The following is a 22,222-nucleotide window of genomic DNA, read 5'->3' as shown; positions in this document are numbered from 1 at the left end:
TATATATATATATATATATATATACCCCCTTATCTATCTTTCATCTACCTACCCATCCATCCATCCACCCATCCATTTATCTATCTATCCATCTATCTCTAGTTCAGTAAGGTCAGAGCTAGAACTCAAGCAGTAATAACTTTTTGTTTGACCTTGGGCAAGGAGACCTCAGTTTCTTTGTTTCTCAAATGGTGGGGAGGAGAGAACTGAATGAGATAAACTCTAATGTCTCTTTCAGTTTTGCAGTTCTAGGATTCTGTATCTCTGTGGTTGGGATTATGTTCATGTGAGCTCGTATTCATGACTATATTAGATTAAAAGTAGGCTCTACCTCATATGAAATCAGTTCTCAACCAACCAACTGACTAGAAGCAGACTCCAACATATATGAAATCATTTCTGTTTTGCATATTACATTTCTGATGTTCAAGTAATGTTTCTTTGAGGTTTTAAATCTGATTTGTGTTTTCATCTGTAAGGAGGGGGAGGGAGATAGGCAGGGAGAGAGAGACAGAAAGAGAGAGAGATTGTTCAAAGAAAGGTTTCTTTAATATTCAAAAAGGTTGTAGAGAGTAGTTAAGAAGGCAAGAAGCAGTGGTGTATTTGTGTGTGTGTGTGTGTGTGTGTGTGTGTGTGTGTACACACCATCTACCAACACAGAGCAACCTTAGTAACTAAGTCTTAAGGAATGTCCTAAGACCCAGAGAGGTTAAGTAACTTGCCTATGGTCACACAGCTAGTAAGGGTCACAAGTGTATTTGAATCCAATTTCTTCCTTATCTCTAAGTCCAGCTTGCTCTCCATTATGCCACATGTTCACCAAAATGCCAGGATAATTCAATAGCTGGTATACATGATACATGTCAATCAAATGTGAGGTGAGGAGGAAGCTCTCTCTAAAAAAAAGTACTATTTATTTTTGACATTCATTCTAAAAGATTCTGAGTTCCAAATTCTCTCTCTTCCTTTAGCCCCTCCCCTCCCCACTGAGAAGGCAAGGAATAAGATAATCAATTATACATGTGAAGTCATTCAACATATATAAACATACATACATATATATAATCTTCATATTAGCCTTTTTTAAAAAAATCAAGAAAAATAAGTTTAAAAAATATGAAGGAAATTCTCTTGATGTTACGTTGCATTTATAGGATTGTAGTGTCCAGAACAAGGAGGGAGACAGTCCTGTTCTACTATGTTGTGGTCACACACTGGGAGTTCTAGGTTCAGTTGTGAAAGTGAAATTTTAGGAATGTCAGCAATGAACTAGAACATGTCCAGAATAAGACAACTAAGACAGTGTGGGGACCAGAGGCCAAATCATATGGAGGAATCGGGGTTGCCTAGTCTAAAAGGGAAATGATTTAGGATAGTAATGATGATGATGCTAATAGTTAACATTTATATAATGTTTTAAGATTTGCAAAGCACTTTATAAATATTATCTCATTCGATCCTCACAACTCTGGAAAGTAGGTGCTTTTATTATCATCCCATTTTACAGATGAGGAAACTGAGACAGAGAGAGATGAAGCGGTTTGCCCAGGGTCACACAGCTAGCAAATGTCTGAGTCTGGATTTGAACTCGGGTCTTCCTGATTCCTAGTCCAGTCTATCGACTGTGCAACCTCGCTGCTTCTAAAACATAGCAGTTTATGGTTTGCAAAAATGGTTTGCAATGTTATCTCAGTTGATCCTCGTAACAGCCTTATGAGGGAGTTGCTGTTATTATTCCCAGTTTACAGATGAGAAAACTGAGGATGAGAGGAGTTAAATAACTTGCCCAGGGTCACATAGCTAAGTGAGAGTCTGAGAGTTATTTGAACTCATCTTCCTCACTCCAGGTGCAGGGCTATGTATATCCATAGTACTCCCTAGCTTCCTTAGGCAGAACCAAAAGAAAGATCTTGGAGTATTTGAGGGGCCACGCAGAAGATCAGATTTTTTTTCCCACTGGCTTCCAAAGGACAAAATCAGAAGCAAGAGTTGAAAGTTGTAAAGAAGCTGATTTATATTAGTCAATTGTGTGGTCATGTTACCTTTATTCCTGAGTATTTTCCTTTCCCTTTCCCTTGTAACAAAAGACAAAAAAAGGGGGGAAAAGAGCAGGTCAGCAAAACCAGCTTACTCATTAATTGTATCTGAAAATATATGCAATATTCCAATCAGTGAATCTTGTTTGAACATAATTATCTCCCTCATTAGAACATTTGCTCCTTTCTTTGGATCCCCACCACTTAGTCCAGTGCCTGGCACAGAGTGGGCACTTAATAAATGTTTATTGACTAGCTCACAACAAATATTAAATGCCTACAATGTGCTAGGTACTGGGCTAAGTGATTTGTGAAGGAGTGTGGCTTGACATAAGGAGGAACTTCATAGGAAGTAACTCTATGGCAGTGGGTGCTGCTCAGTGGTGGAGCATCACCTCACTGGAGGATCCTTTGTCAGGGATGCTGGTGAGGTGGTTCCTGCTTTGCCCTAGGCTCTGCTGGACGACAGCTGAGATTCTAGGACTCTTTGAGATCACATTCCCTCTCTTTGCCTCAGTTTCCTTACCAGAATAAAGGATGAATTTGGGCCAGGTGATCTCTAAGAAGCCTTCCAGTTCTGATATTCTATGATCCTGCTAGGCTAAGTGAACCAAGAACTGGATAATCTGACAAGTCAGAGTATAACCCTGTTAATAAGAGAGAGTTGGAGAGACACGTGCCTCAGGTAACACCCCTCAGCACTAGGAGAATTGGGGAGCTGAGACTTCATTTGAGGTCAGCCAGGTCTGTTAGTGAGAGAAAGCAGAAAGTGGTGGGAAAGCAATGTTGCTCCTGATCTGAGGGGGGAGGGAGAACAATTCCAAGGATGGCTGCCCAGGTGATTAGGCTCAGGGTACCCTTTCCCCAACCCCAGAATATCCTACTTCTGTTCCTTATGTAGGTCACAGGAAAATATATCATCTATATTCAAAGCTCGTTGCAGAAGGGACTTAGTAATCATCCTCCTCTTTTCCTTTTTCTCCTCTCTGGAAATACAAATTTTCCTTTCTCTTCAAGGTCCAGTTCAAGCCTTGCCTCCTCCATGACCATTATAGCTCCCACTGATACTTCCCTTATCTCCTATTGCACAATTCCCTCTTTTAAAAAATAATTTATTTTTAGTTTTCACCATTCATTTTTATAAGATTTTGAGTTCTAAATTTTCTCCTCTCCTTTCCCTCCCCCCTCCCTGATATGGCATGAAATATGAAACAAATTTCCTCCTTGGTCATGTTGTGGAAGAAGAATCAGAACAAAAGGGTAAAGCTATGAGAAAGAAAAACAACAAAAAAGAGAAAATAGTATTCTTTGATCTGCTTTCAGACTCCACAGTTCTTTCTCTGGATGTGCATACCATTTTCCATCATGAGTCTTTTGGAGCACTGTTCCCTCTTAACTATGTTGTTCTCCAACAGTTTTCTGAGTAAGCAAGGTAAACTTGAGGACAGGGATTGAGTTTTCTATCACAGAATTATAGAACCTCAATGTTGCAAGGAACCTCAGAGCCCATCACATTCAATCCCTGTCTAAGTAGGAATCTCCTCTCTAAAATCCCCAACAAATGGTCATCCAGGGTCTGCTTGAAGACCTCCATTGGTAGCTCACTACCACCCAACATGGCCAACTCACTTTTGGCTAATAGTAGGTTAGGAAGCATCTCTTTATATCCAGCCTGAATCTTCCTCTCTGCAATTGCTACCCATTTGGTCTTTTCACTGACCTCGGGTGTCAAGCCTGCTCCCTCTTTCACACACTGCTCCTCAAAAATCTGTGAGAACTCACACCATTCTCTGCTAATTTTTCCCTTTTTTGGACTAAATATTCTCAGTTCTTTTAACCAGTCCTTGTTGGCATGGTCTTGAGGCCTTCCTTCATCCAGTTCATCCTTCTCTAGGCCTGCCCGGGTTTGTCAATGCCTCTGATATAGCAAGTTCTCCAGAACTACATGAAATTATACAAGTATGTTCTACTTGTATACAGGGGTGTTCTGGTAAATGTTTAACTAGTTCTTTTAAAAAAACACCCCTGCATTATTGATGTCTTCTCCTTCACTTGAAGTCTTGTTCATTCTTCGTTCTTGAAAAGGACCAATGACATCAAGAGAGTGATAGCTTGACTTGCAAGTGAAATTGGATTTACATGAGGCAGGGCTGTGCAAAATCATCAGCCCCACTCACTCTCTCCCCTTGAGTCATCCAAGTCCAGCGGCAAGACATAGGTCAGGAGGACTGGATGCAGTGGGAGACCCTGGTCTTTAACCTAAGGTCTTTCCCAGGTCTCTGTTTGTCTGAGATAACCATTCACCCATTCATTAGTTAAAGGCTAGGTAAGAACTGAGGCAAAAGAGGGCCTAGTTCGCCTTCACAAAAGAATCAGTCTGGGAAGGGAAAATCCTCAGAGTTTCTCACTTGAAGTCTAGACAATCCACAAAACCACAAATCAAGCCCCAATATGTAAATGCTCACATAGAAAATTTATTGCTTCAAACTGGCTTTAGCTCATCCTTGCTTGTATCCCACATATCTTTAAGCACAGTGCTCAGTGTCAATAGTGTCGCTATCAACTACACCAGCTCTCGAGTCATGGGTGTAGTTTTCTGGGCAGGTGCTCAGGCTACTGCAATGCAGCTTTAAAAAAAAAAATCACTTTTTGAATTAATAAAAATTTGAATTAATAAAAATATTTCTTCTCCTTTCCTCTCCTCCCATTGAAAATAAACAAGTAATAAATATGCATAATCAAGCAAAACACAGCCTGATTCCATCACCTTTGGGCCAGGTTGCTTCCTCCTGGGTTCCCTGGAATTGCTTAGTCATCATGTTGGTTGGAATTCATAAGTTTTTCCAAGTTGTTTGTCTTTAAATCGCTTCCGTTGTATAGATTCTTTCTTGATTCTGTTCACTTCATTTTATAGCATTTCAATCTATGTATCTTTTTCAACAAGAGCGGCCAGATAGAGCAGCGGTTAGAGCGCCAGGCCTTGAATCAGGAAGACTCATCTTCCTGAGTTCAAATCTGGCTTCAGACATTTACTAGCTAGGTAACCTTGGACAAATCACTTAACCCTGTTTGCCTCAGTTTCCTCATCTGTAAAATGAACTGGAGAAGGAAATGGCAAATCACTCCAGTATCTTTCTCAAGAAAACCCCCAATGTGGTCACAAGGGGTCTGGCATGAATTAACAACAGCAAAATCTCTTCAGCACCAAGGACAGAGAGGAGAACATTAAGGACTGCACAGGTCATTGAAGTCATAGTCACTGGGTCTCAAGCTGGTGGCCAGGGTCCTGTAGAGGATGGTCCTGTAAACAGGTTATGGTTTTGGGGGTGGGGTGAGGAGAGAAAGAAAGGAATAAGCAACTTAATCCTACCCTGGGGAAAAAAGAATGACTTTAGGCTAGAAGGAAGCCATTATTTATTTATTTTGATTATTCACATTCTTCAGTCCTCCACATCAAGATCCAAATAAGAATTGGATGGGTTGTGCAGGAGTTAGATCATAAGTCTGGATCTGTCACTGGCTTGTGTCCTCATATGAATTAATAGGCCCCTCTGGGACACAGTTTTCTCACCTGTAAAATGAGTTCATCAACCCTTGTCATGCCAACCTACCTCAGAGCCTTTATTATTTTTTGCTTCTTTGTTGTGTTTTCTTTTTTAATTTCTTTAAGTGAAAAAATATATTTCAATCTGCACTCAGAGCTCATTAATTCTCTCTCCTTCAGAACTGTTTTAAGGACAACATCAACGGTAGGTCATATTTATCTATCACTTTAAGGTTTGCAAAATGCATTGTATACATTGTTTTATTTCATCCTCACACAACCCTGTGAGGCAGATGCAATTATTTTCCCCATTTTACAAATGTTGAGGACAATATGACAGAGAGGTTGAGTTAAAAGGCCAGTGTCATTATAATCTGCCACAAGACTGGAACTCAGGCCTTCCAGATTTCAAGCTCAGTACTGTATCATGCTCTCTGCATCTCACATAAGATATCTGAGTAAATGCTTTAGGAAGTGTTACTGAAATGTGAGCTGAAGCTATCATCTGTGTCTTACAAATGAAGACCCTAAGGGCCTGAGGAATCAAGAGACTTGATCAAGTCACATAGCTAACTAACAGAACAAAGAATAGATCCCAGGTCCCCTCTTTCCACTGCATGTGAAGTTGTCAGCATCTGTATCCTGGCGTTTCCCACACGTCGGAAAATGTTTCTTTTGTCCTACCTCCCTTACATATCACATCAACTAGATAAAGATCATGTCTTGGTCGCTAGTTTCTGAGACTGTGTTTTGTTTTTGAAAAAAACAAACAAACAAACCAAAACCACCTCATCACAATGAAACCATTGCATGTTTCAGGAGATGCTGTCTCTCCGAGCCCTCTAGAATCACAGGATGTCAGAGCTGAAAGACACTACTTTAGGAACTGATCATTTTTACATGTAAGGAAATTGATGCCCAGAGGAAGAAAGTTACTTGCCTAAGTTCAAGTACCAGAGATCTAGGATCTGAACCTAGGTCTTCTAATGCCAGATCCATGTTCTTCCTCCCCTACCATTCTACTCCCTGGTTCAATTCTTCTCATTCTGGGAGTCTATTATTTTTGTCAGAGCACCGAGGTCTACCTCTTCACAGTGTAGTGTGCCTCTATGGTAAAGGCTCAGGGGAAGAGAGAGTCCCAGGGTTGTTCTCTGGTAGATCCTTTGCAGAGGATCCCTCCCAACCGATCAAACAGCATTTATTAAGTACTTACTGTATGCCAGGCACTGTGCTAGGATAGAGAATGAAACAATGCCTACTCCCAATGAGCTTGTATTCTAATGGGGAAGGGGAGATGTCAAACATGCATAAAAATACATAATATTTTATATGTAAATTTATATATATAAATATAAAGTTGATCTGCATATATGCATGAAGTCGTTAATACTAATAATAATAACTAGCATTTCATAGCACTTTACAAATATTTAATTTTATCTTCACAACAACCCGGAGAGGCAGATGTTACTATCTCCATTTTACAGACAAGGAAACTGAGGCAGAGAGCAGTGAAGTGGCTTGCCCAGGGTCATGCAGCTAAGTAAGTGTCTGAGGCTGAATTTGAACTCAGGTCTTCCTGACTTCAGGTCCAACACTCTATCCATTGTGCCACCTAGTTAAATAGAAGATAGTTAAGATAGTTTGGGAAGATGAGAAATAGCAACTGGGGGGCGAGGGGGGGGGAATCAGAAGGCTTTATGCAGAAAATGGCACCCAAGAAACTGGATCCTCTTCTCTAGGTCCTTTATGTGGGGACCAGTAGAATACTTAGACTGCCCACTGGTCATCCTTTACTTTCACAACATGACTAAGTCATATCCTTTTCTTTCTTGGGAGGGGGGAGACTGGCCCTCCCCATCTTGCCCAGGCTGGAACATAAGTGGTTACTCATTGGCCTGATCCCATTGTTGATCGGCAGGAAAGCTCTGTTTCCAACCTAGGCAGTTTGCCTCTCCTTTGGCAGCCTGGTGGTTTCTACTCCTATGGGCTTACCCTATTGGTACTAGACTTAGTACAGTTATGTGATCAGTGTTAGCCCTACTCCAGCTCTGAACTGCTGAGCCCAAGCAATCCATAAGCCTCCCTGGCCCCCCGCAGCATGGATTTTAGGTGTGTGCCACTGTGGCCAGCCCGTGTCTTCCAATCAGAACTTTACTTGAAGATACCCTTTATACTGAGAGGTGTGTTGGCTTAGTGCAAGAACTCTACTTTTTCTGGGCTGTGCATCCCTTCCTAGAGATCCGTTCATAACAGACTTGTTAAATGCATAAAATAAAAATCATTAGATTACAAAAGAAACCATAATATTGAAGTACAGTTATCAGAATATTCTAAAAATCAAGTTCATGGGACCCAGTGGAAGAAGCCTTGATTTAGTCGATCAAGTGATAGCCTCAGGAAGACCTGGTCGAGTCCAGCTTCTGCCCCACACTGGCTGTCTGATCTTGGGCAAGTTATCTACCTCTCAGTACCACTGTGAGTTACTAATTATTCTGCATTGGTAGAGAGAATTTCCTCCTTTGGAATTCCCCGTGTTAATGACATTGCAGATCTCAAAAGTCTTTTATGCTACATCTTTGAACACTAAATCTGAACACTTGTCCTCATTGGATACAAGCTGCAACCTCCTTGTGCTTGCATGTACCTCTCCATTCCTAGATATTATTATGATGATTATCTATATTTAAGTCTTATTCACCTCCTAGACTGTAGGTTCTACAAGATTAGGGAATCTGCTTGGATAGACTGGTCCCTGGCAGAGCACTCTGGACACAATAACCGCATAATATATGTTATCGATTAGGGTAGGGTTGGGGTCAAGGAACATTTTTTAGGGAATGTTTCCCCAAAACATATGGGAATTTGGTCCTATCACTTTTTACTTTTCTCTGAGGTGCTTAAACTCAGTCCCCATTGATGGCTCTCCCCACTCATTCCTAGAAGCTAAAGGACTGGGGAAATGGGGCCAGCATATATTTATTAAACACCTACTGCATACCTAGCCCCATGAGAGACAATGAGAAAAGGAGAAGACAGTTTCTATCCTCAAAAACCTTACCGTTTAGTTTGGAAGAGGACTAACTCACATACATGAACTGTTTAGAAGCTAACGAGTGCTAAAAGTATATGGTCTTGATAATAAGCCCAATGGAAGTTTTTTTAAAATTAAAATTTTTTATGAGCAAAAATTGTTTTTTTTTTCTTTCATCCTTCCCTTCACCATTGGGATAAAAACCCAAAATCTTTGTGACAAATATACATACACATATGCATATATGTACATATACATATACACACATATCCACATACATGGATGCAAAATCAATTCCCACCCTAGTTGTGTCCAAAAAGAACCCATTCTGCCCTGATTCCATTACTTGGCTCTGTCAGGAGGTGGGCAGCATACTTCATTTTTGGTCCTCTCTGGACCATGGTTAGTCATTGCATTCACTGACCAGAATCCTTGAGGCTTTCAAAGTGGTTTTTTATACACTGTTGCTATTATTGCATAAATTGTTCTAGTTCTATTTATTTCATTCTGCCTAGGGTCAGAGAGGTCTTCATAGGTTTCTCTGAAACTATCCCTCTTATAATTTCATATGGTACAATAATATTCCATTATATTCATATGATTTGGTTAACCATTCCCCAATTAATAGGCACTCCCTTGGTTTTCTATCACAAAAGTAGCTGCTATATTTTTTATGCATGTGGGTGCTTGTCCTGTTTCCTTTGATCTCTTTGGAGTCAATACAGAGAGATGAGGGATGGGGGCTCCATGGAAGAGGTGACATTTGAAATGGGCTTTGAATGATGGGTAGAATTTGAAGAGGAGGGACAACATCAGTCAAGATGTTTCTGGTGTGGTGCTGGGAATGAACAATGAGGTGTGTTTGAGTGACAGTCAGAAGACCAGCCTCATTGGAGCAATGGGAGATCTATGAGAGGTGATATTGAAAAGGGAGGTTGGTATTACGTTGTGGAGGGTCTTGAAAATCAGGCAGAGGACTCTCTGTCTTCTTCAATCCCTTGGCTTAGAAATAACATCTGTGAAACCTCTGTAAGGTAGAAGGATGGTAGACATTGACCTTTAGAGATAGTAATAATTTATAATAAGTTGCATTATATAGACCTTTAAGGTTTGCAAATCCTTTACAATGATTTCATTAGATCCATAGAACAATATTGGGAAGAAGTGCTATTATTATCCTAATTTTACAGATGAGGAAACTGAGGCAGACAGCAGTTAAGTGACTTGTCCAGGGTCACACAGCTAGTAAATGTCTAAAGCACTATTTGCACTCAGATCTTTCTAAGTCTAGGGGCTGCTTTTTCTCCACTCCCCCACATAGTTAGCCTCCATTTGAGCCCCAGGCAACCAGTGACTTCAGAGATCACCTACTCATCCACCTACCCATCATTGCTTTCCTTGCAGTCGCATCAAGAGCAATGTGGATGGACGCTACTTGGTGGATGGTGTCCCCTTCAGCTGCTGCAATCCGAATTCTCCACGGCCCTGCATACAGACCCAACTCACCAACAACTCTGCCCACTACAGCTATGACTATCAGACAGAGGAGCTCAATTTGTGGATCCGGGGCTGCCGGGAGGCACTGCTCCATTACTACAGCAGTATGATGAACACTATGGGCGCCATTGTCCTCCTTGTCTGGCTCTTTGAGGTACGGATTTGGCCTGTGTGCTTTTAGGGCTATGTGGAAGGTATGGTCAGCAAGGAATTTGTGATGGGGGGGCTGAAGGGGAAGGTCCCATCACCCTTTGGGTTTTAAAGGGTTGGCTGCTTTATTTGGGGATTTTGCCACAGAGTAACCCTGGTCTCATAATAGATAATGATGGTACCAGTCCCATGACAGACTGTAACGACAGAAATGCTAACTTAGGTGAGTCCTGTTTTAAGCCAGTCTAACATAAAATAGCTAGTGTTCATACAGTACTTTGAGGTTTGAGAAGCACTTTATCAATATTATCACATTTAATCTTCACAATCTTGAGTACATACTATTATCCCTATCTTTTAAAATTTTTTTACAAACGAGGAAACTGAGGCAAAGGTTTTTGTTGTTGTTTTTTTTTTTTACAGTAATTTGCCCAGGGTCACAGGATTAGGATGTATGTGGCTGGATTTGAAATCAGGTCCTTCTGACTCCAAGTACAGTGATCTATCTGCTGAACTAAAGCTTGATCTTAAAAAACAAAAAAACAAGATCTCAATACCATGACAGAGAACTTGTGGGGAAAACTGTTAGTATTACAAAGGCTCTCATGGAATAGGGCTCCTCATATTTTTATATTAGGAGCTCCCTAGGTGCATTTCAAATTAACAAGCCTGTCAATTGCTCAAAATGAGGTATGCCTTTCTTAAAAAAAATCCAGTTTATAAAATTGAAACATGGGGGAGAAGAATAGTCATTTTTTTGGTTACTTCCACATTCTCAAAAAGAAAACAAAACAACAAACTATGCCAATTGATACAGTAGCCAGGATCTCACAAATATGAAATATTAATCTGTGAACCAACAGGAGAACATCTGGTGAGTAGGGTGGGCTCAATCTAAGAAGACTTCTTGGATGAGTTGGTTTTAAGCAGGGATGCTTAGAAAAGTTAGGGAAACACTTCACTAAGTCATCGAACTTAGCTCCCTGTAACTAATCAATCAGGAAGACATTTCCATCATCCCAGGGCATTTGCCATTCTGAAAGATTCCCTGGTGAGAGGCCACAACCTCTTTCGAAATTCTGATTCTGAAGTGATAAACTTAACAAACCTAGACATTAGCAAGTTCCACCTTGGGCCCCCCTGGAGTACCACTCCATGTGTTATCCTTTCTTCGCTGAATTTTCCCTTCCCCTCTCCCTAGGTGACTATTACGGTTGGACTGCGCTATCTGCACACAGCCCTGGAAAGCGTGGCCAATCCCGAGGACCCAGAGTGCGAGAGTGAAGGCTGGCTGCTAGAAAAGAGTGTGCCGGAGACCTGGAAATCCATCCTGGAGAGTTTGAAAAAACTTGGCAAAGGCAGCCAGGTGGAAGCAGAGGGTGGTGAAGGCGGCCAGGCCCCAGCAGCCAGCTGAGGTGTCTCTAGGGAGCCCCCGCCAAGGATACCCCCACTGAACAATGACACACGGGGAAGTGGTGGGACTCAGAGGGGCAGTGGAAACTCTGCTCCTCTAATCTAATGTACATTCATGACCCCCAGTGGAGAATGACCATCTTGAAGAAATAACCCTTTCTTAGTGGGTGGGTGGGTGGAGGGGTCAAACAGGAGGGTTGCTAATGCCGCTTATATTTGGAAAGGGGCCTCCCTCCAGCTCACTTTTCCTGGAGAAACCCTCACTATACCCTTCAAAGGTTTTCTCCCTTCTTTTTGTGGGCCCCAATCCACGAAAGTGGCCTCTTTATTAAAAGGGCAATGGCTACTTCACAGCTCTTCTTGCTCCCCTAATATGTAAATGTTACTGTAACATCAGGGATGGTTGCCTGCCTATATACATGCTCTCTTCTCCCCTTTCCTCACACTATTCAGTGCTTCTCTCACTTTTTTTTTTTAATCACTTACCTTGTATACTCTTTGGACAGGTGTCATCCAAATACTTCAGGAACTAGAGACCCAGTCTGAGACTCTACTCCGTGTGAGCTGGAGATGATGCTGAGGGTCCCCTTGCTAACTCCAGGTCTGCTTTATTTCCAAGACCATGTGTACAAAAGCATCACTTAATGAGTCTAGATGGGATCACATTAGAGGAGTCTGGAAAATGTAATGTTCATTTTCAATTGTAGCCTAATCCCTTTGCACAGTTGATGCTAGGGATGCTGGAAGGTGGGGGAGGCAGGGAGGGCCAGACAAGGGACCAAGATGGTCTTAAAATAGAGTGTGAACAAAGAAGAAAAATAATTTTCAGCCCTTTGCCTGTTTTTAGATATAAGTATGGTCTTTGATACAGTCCTAAGTTCCTCACTGATTCATTTTAGATAGCTATGAGCAGAGCAGATCAAAGCTAACCACAGCCAACACACGGCATCTCAAAACCTTCACTTCTATCCTATTCTGGGACACATGCTGCCACATTGGATCTGTTTCTTTTAAGAAAGATATCAGATTATATTTTTGCCCTGGAGGGCAGCAGGGATGTCTCCTAAATGAAACAACATTTGCTCTTTGGGGAATATTGTGCATCTCTCTTGGGGGATAAGTCCAAGAGCCACGTAGGACTTCACAGGCAAACTTCCTAGAGGGTTTTGGTTTTTTTCCTGTGATTGCTTCAATCCAATCAAGGCAGTTATGGTCCCAGTGAAATGTAAGTACCTTCCACAGTCCACACACCTTCTCACTTTACATTCACATTGATGGGAACTTCTGAGATTTGATTATCACTGACCTGACAGTATAACTGCCCTTTGCTCTGCTCTTGTGAATAGTGAAACAATATGGACCCTTGGATAGAGTCCAGGTCCCCAAGTTCTAGTCTTTGCTTTGCCTTTGGTTTTTACTGTATTTTCAGGCAACCTACACAGGCTTTTCTATCCTGCAGTTGAGGGAAGATGTGACCTGAAGACTGCTATTTTTTTTTTCTTTCGCAATTGGAACCTAGGCTTACCTATTCTCAAAGTAGATGAAAACATTTAACTACGTGCCCAGCAACAGTTCTTCAAACTCCCTGTATTAACTTAAAAGTTCTTTCACTATAACAGGAAAGCTATGTGTTAACTACCTATACTCGTGCCCCTGTCCAGGGTCAAATGCCACATGCAAATGCTGTTTTAGGCTCACACTTGTACGTATGCTGTATGTATGTCAGCTGTAACATAGACATTAAAAACATTTTAAGAAGAACTTTGGTTAAATGAATGTTACTTAATACAGTATGTAACACCAAAACCCAAATTCTGGCTAATGTTAATATTAACTTCCGAAAAGATATGAGACATTTTTGCTCTTCTAGACCAGTCCCTAGTTATTGGCGATACCTCCTATTGATCCGTTGAGAAGTGCAACTTTGGTTATTAAGATAATCCAGCTAATTCCAATTTGAGCCCAAGTTTAGGTTTCAGTTATATTTTACTTTTAAATGAAAAGTAACCATACAGAATTTCCATACAGAAACATTGATAGGTCTAACTCTTTAACTGTCATTCTGCTTTAGCTGACACACATTCCCACAACCAGGGAAACCTAAGGGGGCTGGAAGAAGTATGGGACTGAATAACTTAAGCCACTTTGAAAACCTGTGCACTACTGGAGATAAGGGCCAAATGAGTGTTGTCCATTTTGAGGTCTTGTCAGCTCTCAAATCGTTGTGATTTGGGGGAAGGATGCTAACAGTCACCTCATTTAATACCATGAATCTTGGTAATCTTACAGACGAAAAATTTTGGGAAGATTCTATGTAGGTTCTGCTTACCTGCACCAATGACTAATGTCTTTATTAGCCACTTCTTTCTTCTGTCAATACTCACTTTCAGTGGCAGTATAAAGCTAGTCTTCTAAATGAGTAGTTCAATTCCGTATTTATTGAATATCTGCTGTATGTAACAGTTCCAGGCATTGTGGAGGATATAAAGATAAAATAGTTTCTGTTCTTAAAAGGCCTAAAATCTAGTAGGTATTGGGTTTGACTTATTTACTGTTCCTCTAGGTTCATGTCTGACAGTCCCCATACTGGTGACAAATCAGGAGCTTTTTACTTATTTTATACCCTGCATTTAATTCCTTTATCTTAGTACACAGCCTTCATGGGTTCTTGTGACTGAAAAAAATTCATCACTTGGTGGCCCAACATCTGGTGACAATCCCCTCTTTTAACAGAACCAGGATGGTCTTATTGCAATAGATACACAACCCTATTGTCAGGTCTTGGTTTCCAAGAACCCCCAACTCATCTTGGCACCATGGTAAGGCATCAGAGTAGAATTTTAAGGGAAGTAGGGATATATTATTTAAAAGTAAAATAAAATCCACCATAAAATAGAAGCTATTACTTTATTTATAACACCTAAGATAAGGGATTTGTGCACAGACTGAGAACATGGAACAACTTCTAATATCTTTCAGGTCTTGAGTACAGCTAGCTAGTAACTTCAGGGCACATAAACCTTGAGTAACCTTAATATAGTTAAGAAGATTAACTGCTAGCTCTGCACCTTCCCATCCCATCCAGGACAGTCTTAATTTGGGGCACAGCCCAGGCTAGCAGGTTTGAAGCTTAGTCAAGACAGGGTAAAGCATCGAATAAGTTCTCTCATCTTTTTATGATTAAACAAAACTTACTCCCAGTGACAGGACAAGAAAAGGATAGATCTTCAAGCCAGCAGCCATGAGGATTCAAAGGCTTTAGTGAAACATTGTTAGAAAAAGCTCAGACTGTCTTTGAAAAATCATTAAAATCAAAGGTGACAGGGAAGTGGACAGAGGGAAGCATGAAGGAACTATCTTCCTAACTCATATCTCATATTAAACAAAGCCTGAACAGGGGAATGCAGGACCATGAGCAAGGGAACACACCATCTTCTTTCTTCTTCTGAAAGTGGAGGATGAGTAGAAAAAGAACACAACCTGGAGATCAAATTGACTGATCCAGGTCCCCCCACCCCCTGCCACTTCCTATTGGTTTCATTTCAATTCCCAAAGGGAAAGATTAGGATGCAAAATGCATTTCTCGTCTCCTTTGTTTTCCCATTAAGTTGTTTGGGAAATTTATCAGAAGAGAAAACCTCCTGTTCATTTTCTTAGGACCATTGTAAGCCTGCAACATCTGGTGTAACCACTTAGAACAAAGCCCTAAGATGAGGAAATTAGAATATGAGAATTCCCAGAAAAGCTGAAATCTAGGTATTTCCCAGCAAAACCAGCCCCCTTTTCTTCTTGGACTGAGATCCATCATGATCCAAAGCAGAAAGGTCACAAGCTGTCATACCTACTTAATGTGCAACGTAATCAAGCAAAGTGATGACCAAGCTTTCTTTGGGAAGGTGAAGAGAAAGGTTCAGCCAATGGCCATAATTGACACTAAGAATATAATCACCTTAATTTTCAGCTTAATACAAATGCCCCACATTATCAGCAAGGTGAGAGGGTGAAAACCATTCCAAAGCATTTAATATAACATATTTAAGAAAGGAAGGGTAATAGGCCAGTATGATGTTAACATCAACACCTAAAGCATTTATTTGGATACCTTTTAAACTTTTTACATATGATACATTCCAAATTTTACAAGTTGTCCACAGATTTTAAAGTTATAGCCAATTTATTAACAGGTCTGACTTCCCCTGATATTTGAAAGCTTGTTTATATAAACATTTCTACAATGAACATAAATACATGCGGAACAAATAATAAAACAAATTAAGTTCATTATGGAAAGAAGAGGACTAGGCTTAAGAGCAAACCAACTCCTCCCCTTTCAAATAAACCTTCACAAAGTTAAAACTGTATGTTAGTATTTTATGCAAATTCATAATTCTCTCAAAGACGAATACGCCTCAGTATTTTAGATAATGGAACCTGAGAGAATCAATTTTTCTTTGCTAACTCAGGATGTTGTGGGTTTAGGCACAATAGCTGGTGTATTTGTATTAAGGAAGTGCCTACAGTGAAACCTTTATAATACTTCTGGAAAAAAAAGTCAAACTGGCCTTGCAAATTTATTTAAATTCCAAGTGCTCTGTGAACCTGTGGAGAAGTGCCTAAAGGAAGTTGAGGCAGAAACAACTTTTAAAAAATGTCTACACCATGCACAACCTAAACGTTAGAATTTAGTTCTACTTGAAGGCAAAGAAAAGGTGGAGAGTGACTGGATTCCAGTTTGGACTCTCTTGCTGCTCTCAGTGAGGTGTGCCTGTCAGAAGTAGGAAGACGGTTCAGCAGTGCTCTTTAGAAAGGGTGGAATCCTTTCAGACACTATTTTGAGAGGAGACAGAGCTGATGCTGGCTACTTTTCATTGCTTTTGCATTGCTATTTATTTTATACAAGTCTGGATTTGCAATCCTACTCATAGATCTCCTCCCAGCACAGACCATGTGGTATGCAAAAAGGATTTAAAATGTTAACTCTATAAAACCCCTGAAAAATGACTTGGAGTCACAATAGACATTCAAAGGATTAACTTCTCAGGGGTCCAAAGAAAAATAGATGAAAGGGTCACTCGCATAGTTAAAAACAAGGAAATTCATTGCATTCACTAGTCCTTTACTAACATGGTGACTTAGAAAGAAAGGAGGGTCTTGATTTGCACCTTGTACCATCTGCCATGCTGATCTCCAAGTACGTAAGAGCAAATCTCAAAGGATCCTGGTATATCAGTATACCAAGTCTGAGTGTCTGTGCTATTCTAGCATATATATAAAATAGACCTGAAGCAGACATCTTTCCAGGAAGCCACGTCCTAGGCAAGAGTGGACGAGGCCCAAGAATGATCATTTTAAAGAAGGGCCCATGGTGACATGGGCTGAGTGAGAAACATGTTGAGTGTTGCACATTAAGTAGAAAGAAAATCAGTTCAGAGAAATGCTGTAGAGGAAAGACATACTTAAAACATTGAGTTTTCATCCTCTGCAGGCTCTGATTCCAGGAGCAAACATTTCCAATAATTTATTCCTGGAAATTAGGCCAAACAGCATTTGCATCTGAAAAACTTAGATAGTAAAAGATAAAAACAAAATTAGCGGCATATTCCTTACACAACCCCTCCCTCCCCCCTTGCCCCCCAATTATTCAAAAAGCCCTTTAATGTGAGTTCTTTGTGCATGGAACCTCAAAACCACCAAAAAACAAGATCCTCAAAAATACAATGTCAACCTTTTAAAAATACTGAAAACCAACCAGCATATTCCAGGAAAGCTTCTCCCCCAAATGGCCCTCCCCTCCCCTGTGCCATTGATACAATTACTGGGAACAGTGCAATGCAGTAGAGACACGTTAGACTGAACTGTTTTGCTTTTTAAAGCTATTGTTCCTTCAGCAGAAGGAAAAATAAAACTGGAAGGCAAACCGAGTTCCAAGTGTACAGAGTTGTCCAGGAAAAACCTGGAGTCTAAGAGATAAAAAGGTCACCTGGCAGTCCGCCCACACAAACACACACATGCACACACATGTACATACATACATACACACGCCCAATGGCGCAATTGCTTCATTTCCTTGCCTGAATGTGATCAGGTTCAGGCCTGAAATGCAGGATAATAAATAATGCAAAATGGCTCAGATCACTGGAGAATGGCCAAAGACAACTAGGGGAAATATCCATCTTGGCAATCGTCTCCTCTCTCCATTTGTGAGTAAACTCACAGTCAGGCTTCCAAAAAGAGTCACACTCTTGTAACAACAAAAGGAAGCGCGTCCCTGGGGGCTATAACCCCAAGAAGTGTCATCCAAAGGAAGGGTAGTGCAAACAGTGCTGACAGAAGGAACCCGCTGAAGGAAGATGCTGCTTACCCAGTCCCTGGAACCAAAAGTGTTGAAAATAAAACTGGGGGGATAAAAGCTTAAATAAAGGATTTATTTTCAAACTCAGTAGACCTTATTTTCTACTCCCTCTCATCTGAAAAGCCGACTGGGTTAACAAAAATCAAAGTTCATGTTCTCCGAAGCTAAGTGATTATAAATGTTGCCAATCAATGCCAACAAGCGTCTGGTTTGCTTCCTGGGCATGCCCAATTTCCTCGGTGATACTGTGCTGCTGCCAGAGTTTCTGAATCTTCTTAAACCGCTCTTTGCACAGGTGTAAGGGATTCCCACGTCTGTAAGAGAGAAATATCTTACTTAGATATATTCATTCCAATATTTTCTTTCTCTCCCCTCCACCAGCAACTGTGAAGAAAGAAAAGTGTGCATTTTTAGTCCCTGTGCACGATTTCCTCTAGTTTGCCTGTTGTGGTTGTAAATGACAACTTGGGAGGACTAGGAGCTGCCCAGGGGCTGAAAGGGAAAAATACTTCCATTTCCCTTGCTAAGACAGACAGAAAACTCCATCAGTTGCAGTTAAAGGGGTTGTTTCAGGAGCTTCATTTAATAATCACAGTATCCATTTTGGTGGTAAATTATCTCCTAAAAGTGAAGGGAGGGAAATGATTCCATTAAAGATGGATGAGGACACTGTTTTGAAGGTCATAGGATCATTTCAAGCTTGAAAGAACCTTAGAGATCATCAAGTTCAAATCCCTCATTTTACAGACGAAGAAACTGAACCCCAGAGGGGTCAAAGTCATTTAAGGTCACCCAGCGAAACTGCTGTCCAAGTCCAGTGTTAATCCATCTCAGAAGCTGGGGAGGCAGTCAGAAAGATCTGACTCACTCAAGTTCAGGTTCTAATTTAGTTACAACCATTCTACAGCTTTAATGGGTTATTATATACGAGGTACCAAGTTCTTTTAACCATGTATTCTCTGTTCCTGTTTCTGGTCTTCCAGTCCTCCTCTTTCTCTTCCCTTTTTAACCAGGGGCATCCCTTTCAATATCTGAGTTAGGGCACACATACAGGAAAGGAAAAAAATGTATTCAGGTTATGACTCTTAGAACTAGACAGGAGAGGATGGATGCAGCCTCTGGCAGCAAGGAGAAATGAGGTGTGAAATACTAGCCTTGGAGCTAGCAGAGATTTGAGCTCAACTGTACGACCTTGGGCAAGTCGCTGAGCTGCATTCTTCTCATTTAGAATTTCAATAGTAATACTTGTAATATCTACTTTATAAGCCTGTAATGAGAAAAGTGCTTTGAAAATCTTAAAGAGCTACATAAAGTAAGTTATTACCACCACCACCGTCATTATCATCATGAAGGAGCAGCTTTGGGTCAGGAGGTACCATTCAGAGCCTCTTCCTGTGTCTAGTATAGATAACTTACCTGCCCTGCCTTAGTTACTCTACAGCTTTCACCCCCTCATCCTCAGTATCTGAGCTCTATGTATGGCAAGATAGTCATTTACCTCAGCCAAAACTCCCCAACCTCCGTAGGGTCAATGGCATGGTCTGTAGTTATGTTCTCTGGCAGCAGTAGTAAGGGCGTGTGGGAGCAAAGCACACTGTTCAAAGACAATGGAACTGGCCACTGATATTCTTCATGAGATGAGTTAAGAGGATGATGAGGAAGGTAAGGAAAGTGGGTAATTTCCTGAGAGGTTTGTTTGCTCTTTAAATAAATAAATCTTACATACACACACACACTTTAAAAAGTTGGTAGAGCTTCCAAAGAGTGTTGCTGTTATGTATACTCATTTTTATTCTCCCGATGTTTCTGACTTAGTATGTAATGTTTTTTTATCCCTGTCACTTACCTAAATTAAATCAGTCATTCTTCTCCATGGCTACCAGAAGTATTAGAATAAGTCAGCTTGGCTGTAATCTTAACCTCCCTATTTAAAACAATACAACCCTATGCTATTATATAGTAGCCTACAACTTGACCAGTTATCAGAAGTGAAGGACAGGAAAAGAAGGCACTTTTTTTTGGTCACTATCACCATACTAATGATTCTGAGGGTTCATGTGTAGAACCCCCCCCCCCCCCCACTGATTTTCCCCTTCCCCCCACCCAAACCACACATTCATCCATTACCCTGGCACCTGTGACCATCTGATTCCTTGGAACTGGGTCAACACTGTGACTAATTGGTCCCCAAATTTTGGCAAGAAACAGTCATTTAAGGTCATTCAGAGGATTACAAACTAATCTTGCCCGCTACACAAAAGGGGCCTTGGAGACCCAGAAATATAGTCAATGATGTCATCAGATGTGTAACATGTTTAGCAGTGGAATTATCATTAGATCTTTTACTTACTATCTACATAATGTTAATTAAGAATAAAATGGTCTCTATGCCACCTATAAATACCATGTGAAGGTCCCACCCATGTCATTATCTAAAAATGCAGTATTACCTGAGTCCCTGGTCTGTCTCTCCATAGTCATCAAGGTATGGAGGAGCATAAAAGCAGCCTTTGGTTTTTCCAGCTAAAAACAGCACCTGGCATTCTCGTACTCTATAAAGAAACATTCTGTGTTAGTAACCAAAATTTGAGAATAACTTCAAATGAATGGGAGATTCATAATGGAACCTGCTATTGAACAGAACGTACATGAAGTCTTGTCTGGATGTACTTAGGCAACATCAGTAGGACCTCATCATGACCTGATCTGACCTAAAATGAGGTCTTTCCCCACCACAAACCCAAGTACATATCATATATGCATTGCATGCCATCAATACTAATATGCAAGAATATGAAAATATAATTTAGCATAGGCTATGAATTAATAGAAGGGGAGGGGAGCAAAGGCAGGAATTGGGTAGTTTTTTTTTAAAGAGAGATTTTAAAGAAGCTGAAACTCCAATCCTCCAATGGGTCTGTGACCCTTTCAACAATGCAGACTGCATTCTTGCCTACCAATTTTCTGTGATTCTTGTGCATATTGTCCTATAAATTGGCACAGGGGATACATTCAACATTTCTAGGGCCTTTCTTGAATTCTCTTGATATTGTGTAGGTAACAATGGAGCACCTGGGTAATTAGTTCATCAATTAACCCTTGGTCTCATAAAGTGATCAGCTCATCTTTGTTTTTCTACCATATATTTCTTTATTATCATATTTTCTTTCAAAGATGTTACAGCTTACTCATTTAAATCTCAAAACATTTTGTGAATAGGTGTTTTTATTAATTCCATTTTACAGATGAAAAAACTGAGTCTGAGGGGTTAAGTGACTTGCCAAGGGTCACAAAACTGAGAAAGGATTTGAACTTAGATCTTGTAGGTTCCAAATCACCGTGCTACAATAGTCTCAAAGACATCTCAGTTATTGAAAGGAAGAAAAAGGGTCCACAAATCCTGGAATGATTCTGATAAGAACTATGTAAGTCCTTACCTCAGAAAGATTCCTACTCCAGACCCACAGGTATAGGTGTGCGCAGTACAGGCTCCAACATCTTCCCCTTCCAGCTCAGTCTGGCAGCAGTAGCTCTGGGAGCACAGCATGGTCCCACACACAAGGCACAGGGTGGGTGCTCGGCTCTTATCCCCTCCAGATTTGGGGCACCTTCAAAAGACCAAGGGAAACACAAACCATTTCTTTTTTTTTTTGCTGTTGAGTTTTTTCAGTTATCTGATTCTTTCTTTTAAAAATTCTAATTTATTTATTTTTAGTTTTCCACATTCATTTCCGCAAGATTCTGAGTTCCAAATTTTCTCTCTATCTCTCCTCTCCACTCACCCCAAGACAGCAAGCATTCTGATTACCCCTTCCCCCAATCTGCTCTCCTTTCTATCACACCCCTCCCTTCTCTTATCCCCATCCCCTCTATTTTCTTGGAGATAGATTTCTATACCCCATTGCCTGTATATCTTATTTCCTAGTTTCATGTAAAAACAATTTTTAACATTCATCTTTAAAACTTTGAGTTCCAACTTCTCTCCCTTCCTCCCTCCTCACCCATCCCCCCTGAGAAGGCAAATAATTTGATATATGATATACACGTGCAGCTTTGCAAAAGACTTCCATGTTGTGGAAGACTAGCTATATTTTCCTCAAACCTATCCTGCTCCCCCATTTATTCTATTCTCTCTTTTGACCCTGTCCCTCCTCAAAAATATTTACTTCTAATTACACCTCCTCCTATTTGTCCTC

The 22,222-nt window shown here is 40.7% G+C and overlaps 2 protein-coding genes across 3 annotated transcripts in view; one reads left to right on the top strand and one right to left on the bottom strand.

The window, feature by feature from the left end:
* The window catches only part of PRPH2 (peripherin 2), a 34,181-nt gene extending 20,746 nt beyond the window's left edge, over window positions 1-13,435 (top strand). Inside the window, exons 2-3 of the mRNA XM_072642176.1 lie at window positions 10,019-10,265; window positions 11,463-13,435. Of these exons, the coding sequence (XP_072498277.1) occupies window positions 10,019-10,265; window positions 11,463-11,675 (460 nt within the window). The 3' untranslated portion in view covers window positions 11,676-13,435. The remainder of the gene's footprint in view (window positions 1-10,018; window positions 10,266-11,462) is intronic.
* Window positions 13,436-15,737: 2,302 nt separating this feature from the next.
* The window catches only part of UBR2 (ubiquitin protein ligase E3 component n-recognin 2), a 143,436-nt gene continuing 136,951 nt past the window's right edge, over window positions 15,738-22,222 (bottom strand). For both annotated transcript variants that reach the window (XM_072642173.1, XM_072642172.1), the window contains exons 45-47: window positions 21,464-21,634; window positions 20,477-20,578; window positions 15,738-18,340 (exon numbers count right to left, since the gene is read on the bottom strand). In XM_072642173.1, the coding sequence (XP_072498274.1) occupies window positions 18,199-18,340; window positions 20,477-20,578; window positions 21,464-21,634 (415 nt within the window). In that variant the 3' untranslated portion in view covers window positions 15,738-18,198. The remainder of the gene's footprint in view (window positions 18,341-20,476; window positions 20,579-21,463; window positions 21,635-22,222) is intronic.

This window comes from Notamacropus eugenii, chromosome 2 (assembly GCF_028372415.1).
Source record: "Notamacropus eugenii isolate mMacEug1 chromosome 2, mMacEug1.pri_v2, whole genome shotgun sequence".
NCBI lineage: Eukaryota > Metazoa > Chordata > Mammalia > Diprotodontia > Macropodidae > Notamacropus > Notamacropus eugenii.
Note: the sequence above shows the minus strand (reverse complement) of the source record. Positions and strands in the feature narration are given on the sequence as shown.